General features: G+C 41.6%; 1 protein-coding gene across 4 annotated transcripts in view; it reads right to left on the bottom strand.

Moving 5' to 3' along the window:
• Window positions 1-18,873, bottom strand: part of tbl3 (transducin beta like 3) — an 89,442-nt gene that overhangs the window by 10,953 nt on the left and 59,616 nt on the right. Inside the window, exon 20 of one of the 4 annotated variants that reach the window (XM_069906390.1) lies at window positions 16,842-17,877. The exons of the other annotated variants lie outside the window; for them this stretch is intronic. Coding sequence (XP_069762491.1) covers window positions 17,708-17,877 — 170 coding nt within the window. The 3' untranslated portion in view covers window positions 16,842-17,707. Of the gene's footprint in view, window positions 1-16,841; window positions 17,878-18,873 lie in introns of those variants that run through there. 4 annotated transcript variants of the gene reach the window in all.

Raw genomic sequence — 18,873 nt, forward strand, 5'->3', positions numbered from 1 at the left:
CACAGAGGGTGCTGGGTAAACAGAGCCAAAAAGCCTAAAAATTAAAGATCTCATACATTGGTATTTCCAACCATGTATCAAGTGAATCAGTTACTGGAACACTATTCCAGCACAAGGGACCGAGTTTGAATCCAGCGCTATGTGTAAGGAACTTGTTTGTTCTCCCCGTGTCTGCGTGGGTTTCATCTGGATGCTCTGGTTTCCTCTCATATTAATAGGTAGATGTACCCATGGCCACATGTGTCTATTTGGGCAACGTGGGCTTGTGGATCAGATTTGGATCAGGGTGCTGCATTTAAGTGTAAAATTTTTAAAAATTTAGATATACAGCACATTAAAAGGCTCTTTCGGCCCACGAGCCCAGTCACACCCAAATTAACCTACAATCCCCAGTATGTTTCGGAGGGTGTGAGGAAACCAGACTGCCTGGGAAAAGCCCACGCAGTCACGGGGAGAACGTACAAACTCTTTATAGTGCGGGATTCGAACCCTGGCCCTGATCACTAACCGTTCCGCTTTAAATCTCTAAATTTAAAATATTAATCAATATTTGTTGCTGCAGCATTTACATGACTTGTCCAGCGAGGTTGCTTGTTATGGATGGAGAAAGAATTCAGTGAGCGTCATGGCACTGTAAATCATGGGGAGGTGTTTAGACTCCCACTCGTGGTCCATTAAATTCAAATTTTATTTGCTACACATGTTAACTGAGTTGCACTTCTAACTATCTTATTTACCATGCTTTTCCAGCTTAGTTGCAACACAGAAGCTACCAAAGTAAAAACTGCCTAGATATGTATTGTCAACAAAGAAAAGCAATAGGTGAATAGTCTGTCCCTTTCCCAGGGTGAGCTAGCCTTCAAGGTTTGTACATAGAGTTAAGGTGAGCGGGGAAAGATTTTAAAGGAATTTGAGGCGCAATCTTTTCCCCCACAGAGGGTGCTGTATATAATTATGACATTTAGAAATAAATTGGAACAGTGGATCGGAAAGGGTGAGAAGGATATGATGCAGGTGCAGGCAACATGGTCAAGCTTGGACAAGTTGGGCCTGTTTTCACATTGGACATCACCAGGACTGTAAACAGATAGATTTATTGTGGCTGATTACTGACTCTCTATCGAGCCTCAACCATCAGCAGAGTGACGGCTGGTGCCATCAGCAATGTCTTTGTGGCATTTATTCAGTAACATATGCTTTGGGCTTCTCCATCACTCCTACCCACCCAAATCACATGACAATCATGGTAGAAACATGGACCAAAGAGCCGAATTTCAGAAGTGAGAGGACTAAAACATGAAAGTCTGCAGACTCCATGATTGAAGTGAAAACACCATGCTGGAGAAACTCAGCAGGTCAAACGGTGTCCTTTATAGAGCAAAGATAAAGATACAGAACTAACGTTTCAGGCTTGAGCCCTTCATCAAGATTTGAACAATTTTATTTCAGAAGTGAGAGACTGGAAAAGCCAGTATTCAATTAATTTTGACATCAAAGAGCTTTAAATATAATGAGTTTGAGTTTTATGTCATACGCATAAGTAAAATGCACCATATGCACCAATATTCTTGTTACAGTCAAACAAGTTTGGAAGATATACCAACTGTGTTAAATTACCCCAGTGTGGAGATAATAAATAAAGGATAGATAAATAAATATTCACAATTATAGCTAGTGCAAGAAAGAAAATGGTGTTTCAATTGTGTAGACAGGTCATTTTGTGATCCTGGAGTAGTTTAAGGTCATGGTAGAAAGGGAAGGTTCAAAAACCTGACAGCCATGGGATAAATCCTGTACTTGAACCTTGAACCCGAGGCTTTTGTACTTTCTTCCTGAAGGTTGCAGCGACAAGAGATTGTTATCAGGGTGGTGGCTGCCTACTTGAGGCAGTGGCTCATGTAGATGCATACAATGAACAGCAGGTTGGAGCCAGTGATTAACTTGGCTACAGTCAAAATACTGAAATGCTGGCTCCATATGCTTCCTTCTGCAACCTTCTGTGTCTTCCAAAAGGCCTTCGATAAGGTCCCACATAAGCGACTGGCATGCAAAATCAAGGCTCATGGGATTGGGGGCAAGGTATTGATGTGGATTGAGAACTGGCTGGCAGATAGAAGACAGAGAGTTGGGATAAACGGCTCGTTTTCTGAGTGGCAGGCGGTGACCAGTTGGGTGCCACAGGGATCTGTACTGGGACCCCAGCTGTTCACAATTTACATTAACGATCTAGATGAGGGGATTGGATGTAATATCTCCAAATTTGCAGACGACACTAAGCTAAGAGGGGTGATGTGCACTAAAGAGGGGGGTCAGGAAGCTCCAGTGTGATTTGGATAAATTGGGGGACTGGGCAGATACATGGCAAATGCACTACAATATGGATAAATGTGAGGTTATCCACTTTGGTAATACAAACTGGAGGGCAGATTACTATTTGAATGGCAATAGATTGGGAGATGGGGAAGTGCAGAGAAACCATGGGGTTCTTGTGCACCAGTCACTGAAGGCGAGCATGCAGGTACAGCAGGCGGTTAAAAAGGCAAATGGTATGTTGGCCTTCATATCAAGAGGGTTTGAGTATAGGAATAAGGATTTCTTACTGTACAGAGCCTTGGTGAGACCACACCTAGAGTATTGTGTGCAGTTTTGTTCGCCTTATCTGAGGAAGGAGGGAGTGGAAAGGTGATTCACCAGGCTGATACCTGGAATGGCAGAAATAACTCATGAGGAAAGATTGTGCAATTTGGGATTGAACTCGCTGGAGTTTAGAAGACTGAGAGGGGATTTCATACAGACATATAAAATTCTGGCAGGACTGGACAGAATGGATGCAGAAGGGATGTTTCCAATGGTGGGGGAATCCAGAACCCTGGGCCATGGTTCGAGGATAATAGGTAAACCATTTAGGACCGAGATGAGGAGGAATTTCTTGACCCAGAGGGTGGTGAATCTGTGGAATTCATTGCCACGGAGGGCAGTAGAGGCAGGTTCATTGAATATATTTCAGAGGGAATTAGATATATTTCTTCAGTATAAGGGAATTAGGGGTTATGGAGAGAAGGCGGGGACGGGATACTGAACTTTAAGATCAGCCATGATCTCATTGAATGGCGGAGCAGGCTCGAAGGGCCGAATGACCTACTCCTGCTCCTATCTTCTATGTTTCTATATGCTCTTGAACAATTACCAAACTTCATTATACTTTCCACAATATACCTGTGGAGGTTTGATAAAGGATGCTGGGTTTCATTAATAGGGGGATTGAGTTCAAGAGTCGAGAGGTCATGTTGCAACTCTACCAATCTCTGGTAACACTACACGGAGTATTGTGTTCAGTTCTGGTTATCTTATCATAGTAAGGATGAGGAAGCTTTGGAGAGAGTGCAGAGGAGATTTACCAGGATGTTGCCTGGATTGGAAAATAAGTCTCGTGAGGCAAGGTCAGCAGAGCTGGGACTTTTCTCTTTGGAACGTAGAAGGATGAAAGGAGACAATAAAGATCTACAAGATTAAGGGGATGGACAGCCTGTGCCATTTTCCCAGGGTGGGAACAGTAAAACACCAGAGGACATGAGTAGGTTTTTTTTAAAACACAGAGTTCTGGGTACCAGCCGTATGAATAACAATAACGGGCGGGAACATTCTTGCATATGAAGGCCCTTCTTCCCCAACCTGTTTCTGCTGAATTAGCTGGGCAGCTTGACCAATGCCATTTTAGGGCTGTTGGTCTGATGCTGCCCCAGCTTCTACCCCCGCCAGTTCGCTGTCCTGGGAGTCACTTTAGTAATCTCTGTCTGCGTCTGCTGCCGTGTGATGAGCCGGCCTGATCTCCGCAATTGCAGGCCGCCACATGATTATGATATTTGGCCATACGTCACCACTCTTGCAGAAGGGTTTTAATCCAACTAATAAAGATTGGTCCAAACCTAAATTTTTCCAATACTTTAAATTAAAAAAAAAACTCCATTCTAACCTATCAAATGCCTTTTTAGGAATCTTATGATAAGACCGTTGATAAATTGGATTTCTTCTGAGAAATAGGAACCAAACTAATTAATTTTGCAATATTATCTGCAGAATAATGATTTTTTAATAAATCCTGCCTGATCTAAATTAATTAAACTCGGTAAATACTTCACCAATCTATTTGCTAAAACCTTAGCTACAATTTTATAATCAATGTTTAACAAAGAAATAGGTCTATAAGATTCAGTTTTTAACGGATCTTTGTCTTTCTTGAGAATGACTGTTATAATTGCATTAGAAAAATAATCTGGTAAAGAATGAACCTCCATTGCTTGTTTCAACACATTCGTTAAAAGAGGTATTAATAAATCCTGAAATCTTTTATAAAATTCCGATTTAAAACCATCTTCATCAGGAGACTTGCCATTCGGCCTTGACTTAAGTGTATCAATATTTTCTTAAAGTGTAAAAGGGGAGTCCAATTCATCAGGTTCTCGAGTATTCAAAAAAGGTAACTGAAGTTGAGGTAAAAAATTATTAATTTTAACATCATTATTTTCAGACTCAGAAGTATATAACTTCAAATCAAATTTCTTAAAAGCATCAATATCTTGAGGTTATATGTAATTTTTGGATATTTTCTAGTAGCATTAATTATTCTAGAAACCTGTTCTGTCTTTAATTGCTCTCTCCCCCATACATAATATTTTTGTCGAGTTCTTCATAATAATTTCTTTGTTTTATGTCTGTAATGAATTATAATGCAGTTTTTTATTAATTAATTGTATCTTTTTGGTCTTTGTTGAATCCTTCTGTACATCTTTCTCTAAATACTCTATCTCTTTCTCTAATTTATCAACTTCCTTTGAATATTCTTTCTTAATTTTAGTTGAAAAACTAATAATTTGTCCTCTTAAGTATGTTTTTAAAAGCATCCCACAAACAAATTTACTATCAACCAAATCTATATTTATTTTCAAATATTGCTGAATTTAGTCTCTTATAAAGTTACAAAATTCAACATTTCTTAACAATGAAGAATTAAATCTCCATCTGTAAGTTGTATCTATCCTTTTCGAACCTATATTCTTTCTTTGGCTTGGCTTCGCGGATGAAGATTTATGGAGGGGTATGTCCACGTCTGCTGCAGGCTCGTTGGTGACTGACAAGTCTGATGTGGGACAGGCAGGCACGGTTGGAGCGGTTTCAAGGGAAAATTGGTTGGTTGGGGTTGGGTGTTGGGTTTTTCCTCCTTTGTCTTTTGTCAGTGAGGTGGGCTCTGCGGTCTTCTTCAAACAAGGTTGCTGCCCGCCGAACTGTGAGGCACCAAGATGCACGGTTGGAGGCGATATCAGCCCACTGGCGGTGGTCAATGTGGCAGGCACCAAGAGATTTCTTTAAGCAGTCCTTGTACCTCTTCTTTGGTGCACCTCTGTCTCGGTGGCCAGTGGAGAGCTCGCCATAGAACACGATCTTGGGAAGGCGATGGTCCTCCATTCTGGAGACGTGACCCACCCAGCGCAGTTGGGTCTTCAGCAGCATGGATTCGATGCTTGCGGACTCTGCCAGCTCGAGTACTTCGATGTTGGTGATGAAGTCATTCCAATGAATGTTGAGGATGGAGTGGAGACAGCGCTGATGGAAGCGTTCTAGGAGCCATAGGTGATGCCGGTAGAGGACCCATGATTCGGAGCCAAACAGGAGCATGGGTATGACAACGGCTCTGTACACGCTGATCTTTGTGTGTTTCTTCAGGTGGTTGTTTTTCCAGACTCTTTTGTGTAGTCTTCCAAAGGCGCTATTTGCCTTGGCGAGTATGTTGTCTATCTCTTTGTCGATCCTTGCATCAGATGAAATGGTGCAGTGAGGTAGGTAAACTGGTTGACCGTTTTGAGTTCTGTGTGCCCGATGGAGATGTGGGGGGGCTGGTGGTCATGGTGGGGAACTGGCTGATGGAGGACCTCAGTTTTCTTCAGGCTGACTTCCAGGCCAAACATTTTGGCAGTTTCCGCAAAACAGGACATCATGCACTGGAGAGCTGGCTCTGAACGGGCAACTAAAGCGGCATCGCCTGTAGAGTAGTTCACGGACAAGTTGCTCTTGTGTCTTGGTGTGAGCTTGAAGGCGCCTCAGATTGAAGAGACTGCCATCTGTGCAGTACCGGATGATGTTATTATCAAAAGAGAATGAACTGACAAGGTTATACTTTTATATTCAGCAGATACTATACAGCCCTGCAGATGAGCCGATAATAAAAAAAAAGGTCTATTCTAGATAAAGAATCATATCAAAAATAATAAAATGAATAGTCCTTCGCTTAAGGATTTAATGTTCTCCAGATATCCACTAAATTCATTTCCTTCATCATTGATAAAATTTGTCTTGCCATTTTAGTTTTAATCACTGTTTTCAGAGATTTATCTATTAATGGATCACAATTAAAATCTCCACCAATCATTACATTTTCATATGCATGTGCCAAATTAAAAAAGGAATCTTAAATAATATTTTTGTCATCTATATTTGGAGCATTAATATACATGTGTCCAAAATTCCAAATAAATTTGGCAATTTACAACAACAAACCTACCAGATAAATCATTAACAACTGATTCTAATTTAAAAGACAATTTTATTAACCAAAATAGCAACACCTCTTGCTTTCGTATTAAAAGTTATAACCTGACCAACTCAATCTCTTTTTAATTTTTGATGTTCTTTTTCAGTCAAATGAGTCTCTTATAGAAAAGCAATATCTACTTTATTTTTTTTTATCCAAGCCCAAACCTTTTTTCTCCTAATTGTATTATTGACCCCATTCATATTAAATGTCGCAAAATTCAAATTAGCCATCAACATATTTAATAATAAAAACATCAAATTCCCATAATGATGGGACTCCAATCCTCGGCAATTCTTCACTATAAAATACATCTTCATCAACAGAAAAGAAAGAAACCCCGAAAAAAAGAGATTAATAAAAAAGCCCAAAAAGAAAAATCACCGCTTCAGAAGCAGTGCTACAACTCTATCATATGGGAAGCGACCTATGCCACCAAGTGGCCAAATTCGGAAGGAGAAACAAACAAATCCACCTCCCCTGAGCAGAATAACAAGGGAAAAATAATACTTCACATATGATCAGCTGCTTCCAAGTTTCTGTTAACTTGATCATCATCAATATCAATTTCAGTTAATACCTTCTGTAAGCCATCTCTTGAGCCAATTTCACCTGTTGAGAAGACTGGTCTTGATTTCCCCTTCTGCTTGTTGTCAGGTAATGAATTAACAAATAAAAGAGCATAATCTTCATCAGCAAAGAATTGCGATTGAAATTCTCTATAAAAAAACTTAAGCGAGGCAGGGTATCTAAAAGCAAATTTATTGCCCTTTGTCCATAACCCGGCCTTGGGAGGAATAAATTTCTTGTGATGTTTAATAATAGTTTGACTCAAATCTCCATATTTCCAACCAACAAAGGGGTCTGGTGCATTCTATACTGCAATTCATTTCCTTATCTTGATAACACTAACACCTAATTGATAACACTCTAACACCTAGGTGTTAGAGCATGGTGGATGACCTGGAAAAGGCTTCCTCCAAATAGCTCTAAGAACTCCATCCAACTCCAAACCATTTTGAAAATATTTCCCAAAACTTCAGGAATCCATTTCTGGAAAATATTGTACCAGATCTGAAGCTTCAAAATTCTTCAGGCAAACCCATTATTTTCATGTTATTTCTACGACTTTCATTTTCCAAAACATCAATGTTTGTCAATTCTTTTCTCTGAACTTCCCAAGCAGTATGAATCCTCCAATTTGCCAGGCATATCTTTACATTGCTCTACATCTTCATGACAATCTGAAAGACTTCTTCAATTTTTTTGAAAGTTAATCTGAATTTTATCCAACATCGCACATTTTGAAACATCAGTCTTAATAGTAATCATTTCTTCTTTCATACTACTAAATCTTGTTTCAAATTGGTCTTCAATAGACCCAAAACCTGACTCGTTTGGGTCGATGTTTGAATCTGTTTTGATAGTGTAACTAATTGACTTGATGAGGTCACATAATAGGAGGCAGTAGAAGCTCCAGTTTTATCTCCTTGAGCCACATATTGAGATATGGGCCTTCCCTGATATATCACTGTCTCCTCTTTCTCCATTACTGGTAAAGTGTCCTCTTTTTCTGACCTGAGGTTTTCCTCTTCTTCTTCAGTCAATGTTTGCTCGACTTGTCTATGGGGTCTAGGCTTCTCCCTACACAGTCCATAAGCACTAGGCTGTGGGGGTTCAGGCCTCCCTGCAGGCAAAGTCACGACCAGTGTCACGCACATGCGCGGTTTATCTTGTAGTTCCAACAGCTGAAGCTGCCGTTTTCTAGGTCCAGCACCCACTTCCTCAACTTCCTGGGGAGGTGGCGCTGGAGTTACCTGAAACTTTGCCAGGACTTGCTGAGTCTATCTGGATGGAAGAGGAAGCGAGTCTCCAAGACCCACTTCTAAGGCAGGCCCCAATTCCTCAGTATGTCGTTTCTTTTGGAATTGTTTTCTTTATTGTCTGCTTCCTGGTTTTTTTTCATAGTTGCAATTATAATATGTTTAAAAGAGTTTTAATATTGTTGTTTTATAAAAAAAATTGCTAGAAGTTGGGTTTTAATTAGTCCTGTCGGGAAAGGTGTCTTCTTCACATCTCTCACCTACGCCATCACGCCATGCCCACCCAAGATTCCTTTATTTTGTCATGTAATAATATTACAGAAAATTGGCTTCTGCCTGCCATAAGGCAGACAAAGAGTTGTCATTTGTATGGCCCGGCACCCCTTATAGCATGAGAGAAAGAGAAGTAAAGTTTCTTCAGAGTCCATGGATTCACCTCCAGTATTCTTATAGCTTTGTAGCCACACAGAATCGTGTTTGGCAACCCGAGCTAAAGATCCAAACCTCTTATACAATCAGGAATTCTTCAGCACCAGAGGCCCTTTGAACGCCCATCTTGCCCTCAGCACCCTCTCAAATCCTGGCTTTGACACCTGGTTCCTATAAGCCAACCTCCAGCCGCCCACAGTCCGTGTGGGTTCCCTGACTGCAAGACACGCACAACCTGTGCGCAGCCCTCAGCCACTGAGTTCCTTGCTCGTTCGTCGCCATGGTCAATGCCCTGTAGGATCTTCTCTGCTTCTCCTTATCAAAGGAATGGAGATTGGGGGGGGGAGGGAGGTGTTCTCCCCGTTGGTGCTCCTCCGAGTTTGCAATCCCCTGTGGCCACTGCTGAGCACAGGCGTCACCATCTTTGTCACAGACCAGTGGTTGCGGGTTTTTTAAAGCACCATCGGCTCCTCTGACAGGCCTACAAAGGCACCAGCCTTAGGACCAGGTGGTTGAACCCTTCGGAGCAGGACTGTGTCTCCGCTCTCCTGAGTCCACACCAGAAGCAGTGCTGCTGTTACAGCCGCTCATAACCCCTCAGATACTGCAGTGATCTGTGCCTCTGGATTTCATTCAGATCTTGGTTGGTATGCTAAAATTAACAGCCACCACACATGACTTCCAGCAACATTATCATGGTTGAATGCCCCACTATCAACATTCGATGGGTTTTGAGGGAAATAACCATCAAGCAGAAATTAATTGGACTAGATGCACAGTTACAAGTTGCAGATGGCAAGGTTAGCGCAAAGCTTTTACAGCAACCTGGAGTCGTATCCGATGCCGTCCGTAAGGAATTGGTTCACTCTCTCCATGTCCGCATGGGTTTCCTCATGGGTTGGTGTATTGGGCAGCATGGACTTGCTGGCTGGAAGGGCCGGTTACCATGCTGTACGTCTAATTTAAATTTATCTACAGTGCAGAATTTTAAATTTTAAATTTTCAAATTTGGACGTACAGCACGGTAACAGGCCATTTTGGCCCACGAGCCTGGGTCGCCCAATTACACCTAATTAACCTACAACCCCCGGTATGTTTCAAATGGCGGGAGGAAACTGGAGGCCTCGGGGAAAACCCAGGCAAAATCAGGGAGAACTTACAAACTCCTTATAGCCAGCGTGGGATTTAAACCCCAGTCCTGATTGCTGGCGCCATAACGGCGTTGCCCAAATGCTACAACAACCATGCTTCCCCAAGAGCGACTTCTCTTTCTTCCCTCTAAAAGTCCACATTGGGAGAACAATGACATAGCACCCCCCCCTCCCATGAATCCACATGAGAACAGAAAATTCAAGTATAGCACCTTTCACAAATTAATTCAAAATTAATAATGATAAGAACATATTTTGACCATAGATTTTATGCTATCTTTGTTGTATCCAGTTCAATTTTTGGGTAGGCTATATGGGAAGATGGTTGCTGAGAAAGGGCTTCTGACATAACCACATAATTGCTGGTAACACTCTGACAATTTAATTTCTTGTTATGTGTACACTTCTCGACACAATTCTCATTCCAAAGGGATGAGTCAATGTAGAATGGAACATTAAAAAAAACCTCAAGAATGTAAATATATAAAACGAGTGCCTGGAAAGGTCCAAGTGGGGCCAACTAGTACGTGACCTGGAATATGTGAAACACTTCCTCTTTCAATACACCCTCTACCATATAATTGCCTGGAAGGGACAAAGATTAGGGAGCTATCATTGTCTCACTATTCTGGAGAATTATATGTACAAATGAGTTAACCAATGACTTATCCACACAAATAATTATCCCATTTGACATTTCCATTTGCCAAAGCCCAATGACACAAAATTGAAAATAATATATGTCACATTTGTGGCCCGAAATGTGAAGTTAATAACACTAATAACGCAAGTTTTACCAGTTAAACATCTCCGTGTCTTTATTCTCCAGCTTTCATTGTTCCTCCATTTTGCGCTCTTCTTTCTCACTCATACCATGTGGCTTCCGGTCAGGTGAATACATCTCATGCATATTCATTATCATGACATCCCTCCTTTTACCAGAAATAACCTTTACACCTTAACATTGAAATGTAAACACCGTCACCTTAACAATATCCCTCGGAACCAACAAACAATGTCTAACAAACAAACAAGTTCAAACTCCTTCTACACACAATGTAACATGAACATGTTGTAACTAACTGTAATACAATAACTCAACTAACTAAAATGTACTTCATACAGCACTCATACACGCACTTTATGATATATGATCAAATCACTGTCCCAATGTTCTTTTATCATTCCAACCGTCACAAACTTTTCCTTTTGTGATAATGCGGGCACAATTAGAAATACGACACAAAGTCTTCGTATCGTTTAGGCGCTTTCCTGTCTCGTTTCGGCCTTCCTGCGATACTATCGTCGCTACTCGGTTGTTCACTCTCAGCGTCGGAAACATTGCTCGCCACGGCCTCGGGTGCTTCTGGCCGTCTAGTCACTTCATCAGGAATGCTGATAACCGCCTCGGGAACATCATCTGGTCTCTCAGGTTGAGCATCTCGTATTGGACTTTCAACCACCTCGCTCGATGTCTCTCTGGACTGGTACCTTTTTACACCTGACACATTTCTTTTGTACAGGACTCCAGCCGGAGACTTGACGGTTACCATTCTGCCACTTCTGGATACGACAGTGTAGGGTTGATGGTAATAAGGTGTGTCTAGCTTACCACCATTCTCATGCCTCACCAGAACATTATCTCCAGGCATGATGTCTGAGTACCTGGCTCCACGCTCCTTTCTTTTCAGCATCGTGGTCCCTCATCTCCTGGTCGTCCCAGATTTCCTTTATTTCGGGCATTTTTGTGCGGATTTTTCTCCCAAAAAATGCTTCTGCAGGACTTTTTCCTGTGGTTGCATGGGGCGTTGCCCGATAGACAGCCACATAAGATAGCAATGCTTCTCGCCAATTTTGTCCTTCTGCGTGAGCAATCCGTAATTGTTTTTCAATGGACTGATTTTGTCTCTCTACTTCCCCGTTGGCTTGCGGCCATTTCGGAGTTACTTTATGATGTTAGATACCTGTGGTCCTCATGTATTCAGCAAATGTCCCTGAAATGAATTGTGGACCATTGTCAGAGTATAGCGTAACAGGCAATCCATATCTTGCGAAGATCTCTGCTAATGCTTGTATTGTTCTTTCAGTGGTCGTGGACCTCATCACAACGTACTCATAGTATCTGCTGTAGTAATCTATCACTACCATGATTGACTCACCAGTCGGTAAAGGTCCAAGAAAATCAACGGCTACGTCGATCCACGGTCCTGTCGGGAGTTGCGTACTCCGGATCGGCTCTGGAGGATTACTCCTACTTGTGATTTGACATCCATGGCAAGTTTTGACAAATTTCTCTGCGTCTTTATCACAACCTGGCCACCATACTTTACTCCTGAGGTTTTGCTTGGTGCCAACAATACCTAGGTGTCCTTCATGAGCTAAGGATACGATCTTCGGTCTCAACCTCTGTGGTATCACCAATCTATAACCTCTCAATGCACACTGTCCGATGCAACAAAGTTCGTCTCTAATGGGAATGTAAGCCTTGTGAGTACACTTGTCCCGTTGTCCACTCTGGATACATTCTCTCACGTCCATGAGTTCTGGGTCATGTTCGGACTCTCTCTCGACTTCCTTCGTGGTCACAGCTTTCGGTGTCAACTGAATAGCTACGAAGCGTACAAAGCTCTCTGCTTCTGTCCCAATTCTGACTTGTATTGCGGGCATCCATCCTTCACCAATCTGGACAGCAGTTCAGCAATGTTTGCTTTCCCGGCAATGTGAACTACTTTATATTTGTAGGGTTGGAGTCGGAGTACCCATCGCTCTATTCTGGCACACGGTTTGGATCTAGTGGCATAGATCACCTCTAATGGCTTATGATCTGTGATGAGTTCAAATTCAATGCCATACAAATATGCATGGAACCTCTTACAGGCCCATACAAGTCCAAGTGCTTCTTTCTCTGTCTGAGAATATCTTCTTTCCACATCTGACAACGATCTGCTGGCGTAGGCAATGATTCTTGGTCCTACATCATGCATCTGGACCAACACGGCTCCTAAACCAACGGGACTAGCATCCGCTATGACTTTGGTTGGTGCAGCCGGATCATAATATCCAAGAATATCAGCATCTGTCAGACTTTGCTTCAGCGTTGTGAACGCTTTCTTCTGCTCCGATCCAAAATGAAATGGTACACCTTTCCTGGTTAAGTTCCTTAGTGGTTCTGCCACCGTAGCAAAATTAGGGATGAACTTTGCGCAATAATTGACCAATCCCAGGAAACTCCTCACCTCCGTTGCTTTCTGGGGTGCACGTGCATCTGCAATAGCCTTCACCTTGGCCTCTGCTGGGTTTAGTCCTTCCTGTGTAAGTCTGAGTCCCATGAAGTCCATTTCTGACACACCGAACTGGCACTTGTTTCCATTCATGGTAAGGCCTGCCTCCTGTAGTCTAGATAGTACACGCCTCAACCGTCTGTAGGTGCATGGACTATGATGTCGTCAGAAATATTGGCAACTCCAGGAATGCCTTGAATCACTCGATGGATTTCATACTGGTAGATCTCAGAAGCTGCATTAATGCCGAACGATAGTCTCTTGTATCGGTACAATCCACAGTGAGTCACAAATGTTGTTACGTCTCGGGATTTTGGGTCCAGCTCTAATTGACGATAGCCCCACTTTAAATCAATTTTTGAAAATATCTTACTGGTAGTTAACTCTTGAAGTATTTCCTCCACTGTTGGTATAGGATGTCGTTCTCGAATTATAGCTTCATTGGCCATCCTCATATCAACACACAGTCTTATGTCACCATTTGGTTTGGGCACAATCACTACTGGGCTGACCCATTGTGTCGAATGTTCCACAGGTTCAATAATGTCTTGCTCGATCAACTCTTTAATTTTGGCTTCGACTTTCCCACGAAGTCCAAACGGAGTTCTGCGCACTGGTTGCGCCTTGGGTTTGACCGTTTTGTCCACTGCTAGCTTCAATTGTCGACCTTTCAGGTTTCCTACTCCTTGGAAGACTGCGGGGAATTCTTGCTTCATATCCTCGTATGACTGAATTGAATTGACACAAGCTCCAATATGAAGTATTGCCAGGTCTTGCGCTGTGCTTCTACTCAACAATGGTTCTCCCCTCTCTTCTATGACCATAAACTCTGCTTCAGTGTACTTATCTCCAGCTTCAACAGTTGCAGTAAAACATCCAATGGTCTGCAATGGCTTGGTTGCTGTGTATGGATACAGTTTCTTGGAGCACTTCTTTGAGGTACAGATGATCTTTTTCCTTTTCAATTTCTCCCATAAATGTCGATCAATTACATTACTCTCACTGCCAGAGTCTACAATGACCTGAACTGTCACACCACCAATGATCACTGGGACCTTCTCATGATGTACATCATTCAATGTAAATTGATAATATCTGTCCATCCTGGTTATCATTATCATCGTCACTTTCTGGGTCACCGTCTATATGGCGAATAGTGTCTTTCTTTCCAGGATACTTTCCTTTCCCCCCAAGCTTTGTCTTTGGAAGCTGTGCTCTTCCCCTTCTGTTCTGCATTGGACTTGCTTTTGCACTTCTTTGCAAAGTGGTCCTTACCTCCGCATTTTCTGCAAACTTTGCCTTTTGCTGGGCAGCATGGGTCTTTTCCAAAATGACCTCTATTTCCACATCGATAACACTCCACGTCATGTGTCGACGTATATCTTGGCTGGTTATGGCGATGCGAGAGCCTCTTAACTTGCTGGCTTGAGTTGTCCTTCAGGGTCATGGTATGAAATTGCCCCTCAACAGCCTTTAATTCAGCAGCAATGGCTAAAGCATCGGTGAGCTTCAACTCACTCCCTTTTTCCAGCAGACGTCTCCTGAGCTTGTCTGATCTGTAGTGCTGCACGACTTGATCAAATAATTGGTTGTCCAAATCAGATGCCATGTAATTGCATCCAAAAGCCAGCTGGCGCAATCTCGTCACGTACTGAGAAATTGTTTGTCCATCTTCTTGTTTCGTTCTCCGAAACAAATGGCGTTGAAATGTAGCATTCGGTGTCACTACATAGCGTGCATTCAATGCATTGACTGCTTTCTGGTATTCATCCTTCCTTCCTGTATTCAAAAGTGTCTTAAAAGTTTCCCGAACTGCGGGTCCTGCGGTGAAAAGAAGTAACGCCCTCCTCTGCGCTTCTTGTTCCACCGTACCGCTATCAAGAAATAGGCCACGACTGTCGGCGTAGGCTTAAAATTCTTCCAGCCATGCCTTCCACTTCACACTTACAGTGCTTGCATCACCCGTTGGGTCAAAAATGAGGAACACCTCGAAGTGTTAGAAAGTCAGCTTCTGCGCCTGCCATGAGAAAACTTTTTTCAGCCCAAAGCCACCGAATCAAAGATCAAAATTCTTATCACATTGAAGTTCCAAAATGTTGTTGTTTTAATCCTCGTCGCCAATGTCACATTTGTGGCCCGAAATGTGAAGTTAATAACACTAATAACGCAAGTTTTACCAGTTAAACATCTCCGTGTCTTTATTCTCCAGCTTTCATTGTTCCTCCATTTTGCGCTCTTCTCTCTCACTCATACCATGTGACTTCCGGTCAGGTGAATACATCTCATGCATATTCATTATCATGACAATATAAGCATCTAGATATATGTGGTGATGATTCAGTGGGCTGGTACAACTATGTGCCATCCCATAATACAGTAAGAGAGTTGCTTATTACAATCAAAGAGCGGGCATTTTTTGAAGCCTCATTCATTCATACATTTTGGGAATGTCCTAAATTAGGAAGATATTGGCAGAATATTTTTCATTCTCTGTCAATTATTTTTTAAGATTAAACTAGATCCATTCCATTTAACTGCCCTATTTTGTTTTTCACGTGAACCAGATAAAACTTTTATTGGCATCTTAAGAGAAAGTTTTAGCTTTTAGCACATTGATAGCCAGACAAGCAGTTTCAATGAAATGGAAAGATGAACTCCCATTGACTCAGGCACAGTGGTTACAGGATGTAACGACATATCGAAGTTCAGAGAAAATTAGGTAAAGTATTAAAGATAAAAAGTTTCAGTTTGACAAGTATGGGACCCATTTATAGAATACTATTATAAGTGCCAGTTTTAGATGATTTGGGTGCTCTAGTCCTGATCCATCCAACTTTTGGAGGTCATGACTTGATTCATCTTTCTATTTCTCGTAATCTTGATTAGAGGGAGGGGTTAGTTAGTATTGAAACCAAAATGAAGACCTGCTGTGGAGCCTTTGTTATTGTCTGGCCCTCAGGATTACCTCGTTGAGGTCTAAGATTGATAGATTTCTGGACACTAAGAAAATTAAGATATAATAGATCAGTGAGATAGGGTTGAGAGAAATCACCCCTATTAGGATGGCACGTTTAGCATAGTGGTTTAGTGAAATGCTGTTGCAGCGCCAGTGGGTTCAAATCCTGCAATATCTGTAAGGAGCTTCTACGATCTCCCAGTGTCTACGTGGGTTTTCCCCTGGCGGCGGCGGGGGGAGTAGGGGGGGGGCGGAAGAGGTTTCAACTTCCTCCCACCCTTCAAAACATACTGGGGGTGGAGGGTCAATTGGGTTTAATTGGGCAACACAGGCTTGTGGGCCGAAAGGGCCAGTTACCATGCTGTATGTCTAAATTTAAATTTAAAATTTGAATTAAAAAAAATCCGTCTGAAAGGTGGAGCAAACTTGACCAGGTCTACGGTCTGCTCTTCTTCCTTGTGCTTATAAAAAGGACAGAGTCAGTTTGGATTTGTAGAACTTTATAGGTTAGATTTCAACTTTTTAAAACGATAAAGGGCATCAAGTAGGTAAATTTTTTGATCTAACACGTGTTAGAAATTAAAGTACCTTTAAAGAAATTGCTCGAGACAAAAATTGAGAACAAAGAACATTTATTACAACAACAATGCAAAGTTGGGTGCTTCCCCTTACCCTGGGAATACACACACATACTGGGGCTCACCCAACTTTTATACAGTCAATTTCAGTATCAGAGTGCCCTCCCCCTTACATTCTTCTGCCCCCTGGATGGGTTTGGCATAGGTAATCCTTCCTGCCTACGAGCAGTTTCAGTACACTTGGAGGACCAGGGGGTATCCTGTGGGTGTCCCATCATGTCATTGTCCTTATTCACACCTTCCTGATTCTCGGGGCTACAATCTCTTGGTATGCGGAGTTGACTCATTCTATCTAGGGTTGGCTAGTTTCATATGTATAAATCTGTGTATGGTTAGCTAATTAGATATGTAGGACTTGGTACTTCTGTCCAGGTCTAGGAGACCTTTATCTGATCCAGACTACCTCAACTTCCTACATTCTATTGTACCTTACCATTCCTTTTCTTAGTCTTATGGTGGCTCTTGTCACACAGAAGATTCTTATGTTAATCGTGCTGACTCTGCTTTCCTGCAAATTAATCCCCAAGCTCATCCTGTTTGTACTGGTTACAGCCATTAACTGATGAATTTTAGTTTCTTCCATGTTCATAATTTTAGATCAATTTTCCCATCTCTCACACACGTGAAGGCAGAAATAGTGGCAAAACTTTAATTTGACTGAGGAATTTGATTATACCAACAGAAGTTCATTTTATTCCAACAACTGGGAAACTACATTCTAACTCCAAATGACAAGCTACTTTTCAAAATAATATCACACGCATTTTTGAAAATGACTAAACTTTGCTGAAGGAAGGTAGCATTTCAAGAAATTACCAATGGCCTGCAGCCTCCTTCAGTGGGTCAGAATTGTTTATGGGGTCTGGAATGGAATATTGGACAAAGATGCACTGAACAAGCAACAGATTTTAAATACAATCTGCTGGAAGAATTCAGCAGGTCACGCAGCGTCAACGGGAGAAAAAGAATGGTCGACTTTTCTACCTGAAGCCCTTTTTGTTGATTAAGATCTCCTGATGAAATTGCATCAAAAATAGTTGATTAGCTGCAAGGCATTTTACAGGAGTGAAAGTGTAAAAGGCTTTGAACTTTGAGATCTGCATTATATTATATTATATTACATTAGTTCCAATTACTTATTTATTGCTTAAGTTTATACTACTGTATTTTCACTTATAAAACACACACACACTTATAACGTAAATTGTGTAAAAATATTTTCGCATAACGCACACGCACATATACCATGTGGGTGTGTGTAGTATTCTAAATTTTTTGAATTTAAGTATTATTCTAAATTTCAAAAGCAATTTGCATTTAAATGGGACACAGTTAATCTCTTGCAATTTACACCCAATCAACTTCCCCAAGAGGTGTCAATCACCCATGCGAAAGATGATATCTTGTTGCAACACATGAACATGCTTCGGAGAGGAATCAATTAACTAAATGAAAGACTTGCTTCAGAGTTGAGCAGGATTTTAATTCTAATGTTGTCTCAAATCAGAGGCACTTGAGATGTTAGGGACAGGTCTGAACAATTAACATTGATATGATACAGTGTCCTAGCCAGAATCTCCTGTCTACAGGAATACCATGAAATAGTCCGAAAATCAAAATTTCCTACATCCACTATAAATTGTACACGTTCTTTTATGGCCGCTATTACATCCTCATGTTGGCTATAACATTCACATGCTCACTATAAATTGCATCTTTCCCACAGCCACTATAAATAGTGCACTATTTCACTGCCAGTATTATAACCATATAACCATTTACAGAGCGGAATGTATATTCCTATGTTCGCTATAACTTCCCACACTCGCTAATAAATTGCCAGCGCGTCTTTCCCATGGCCGCTATAAATCGTGCGCGTTCTTTCAATGCCGCTATTATATTCCCACGCCCGCTATAAATTGCCAGTTCGACTTTCCCACGCCTGCTATATTTTGTGTTACATGTGCAAAAAAAAAGTAATTAAGCAAACATCTATGATGGTAGAAACA

This window comes from Narcine bancroftii, chromosome 12 (genome assembly GCF_036971445.1).
Source record: "Narcine bancroftii isolate sNarBan1 chromosome 12, sNarBan1.hap1, whole genome shotgun sequence".
In the NCBI taxonomy this organism is placed as follows: Eukaryota; Metazoa; Chordata; class Chondrichthyes; order Torpediniformes; family Narcinidae; genus Narcine; species Narcine bancroftii.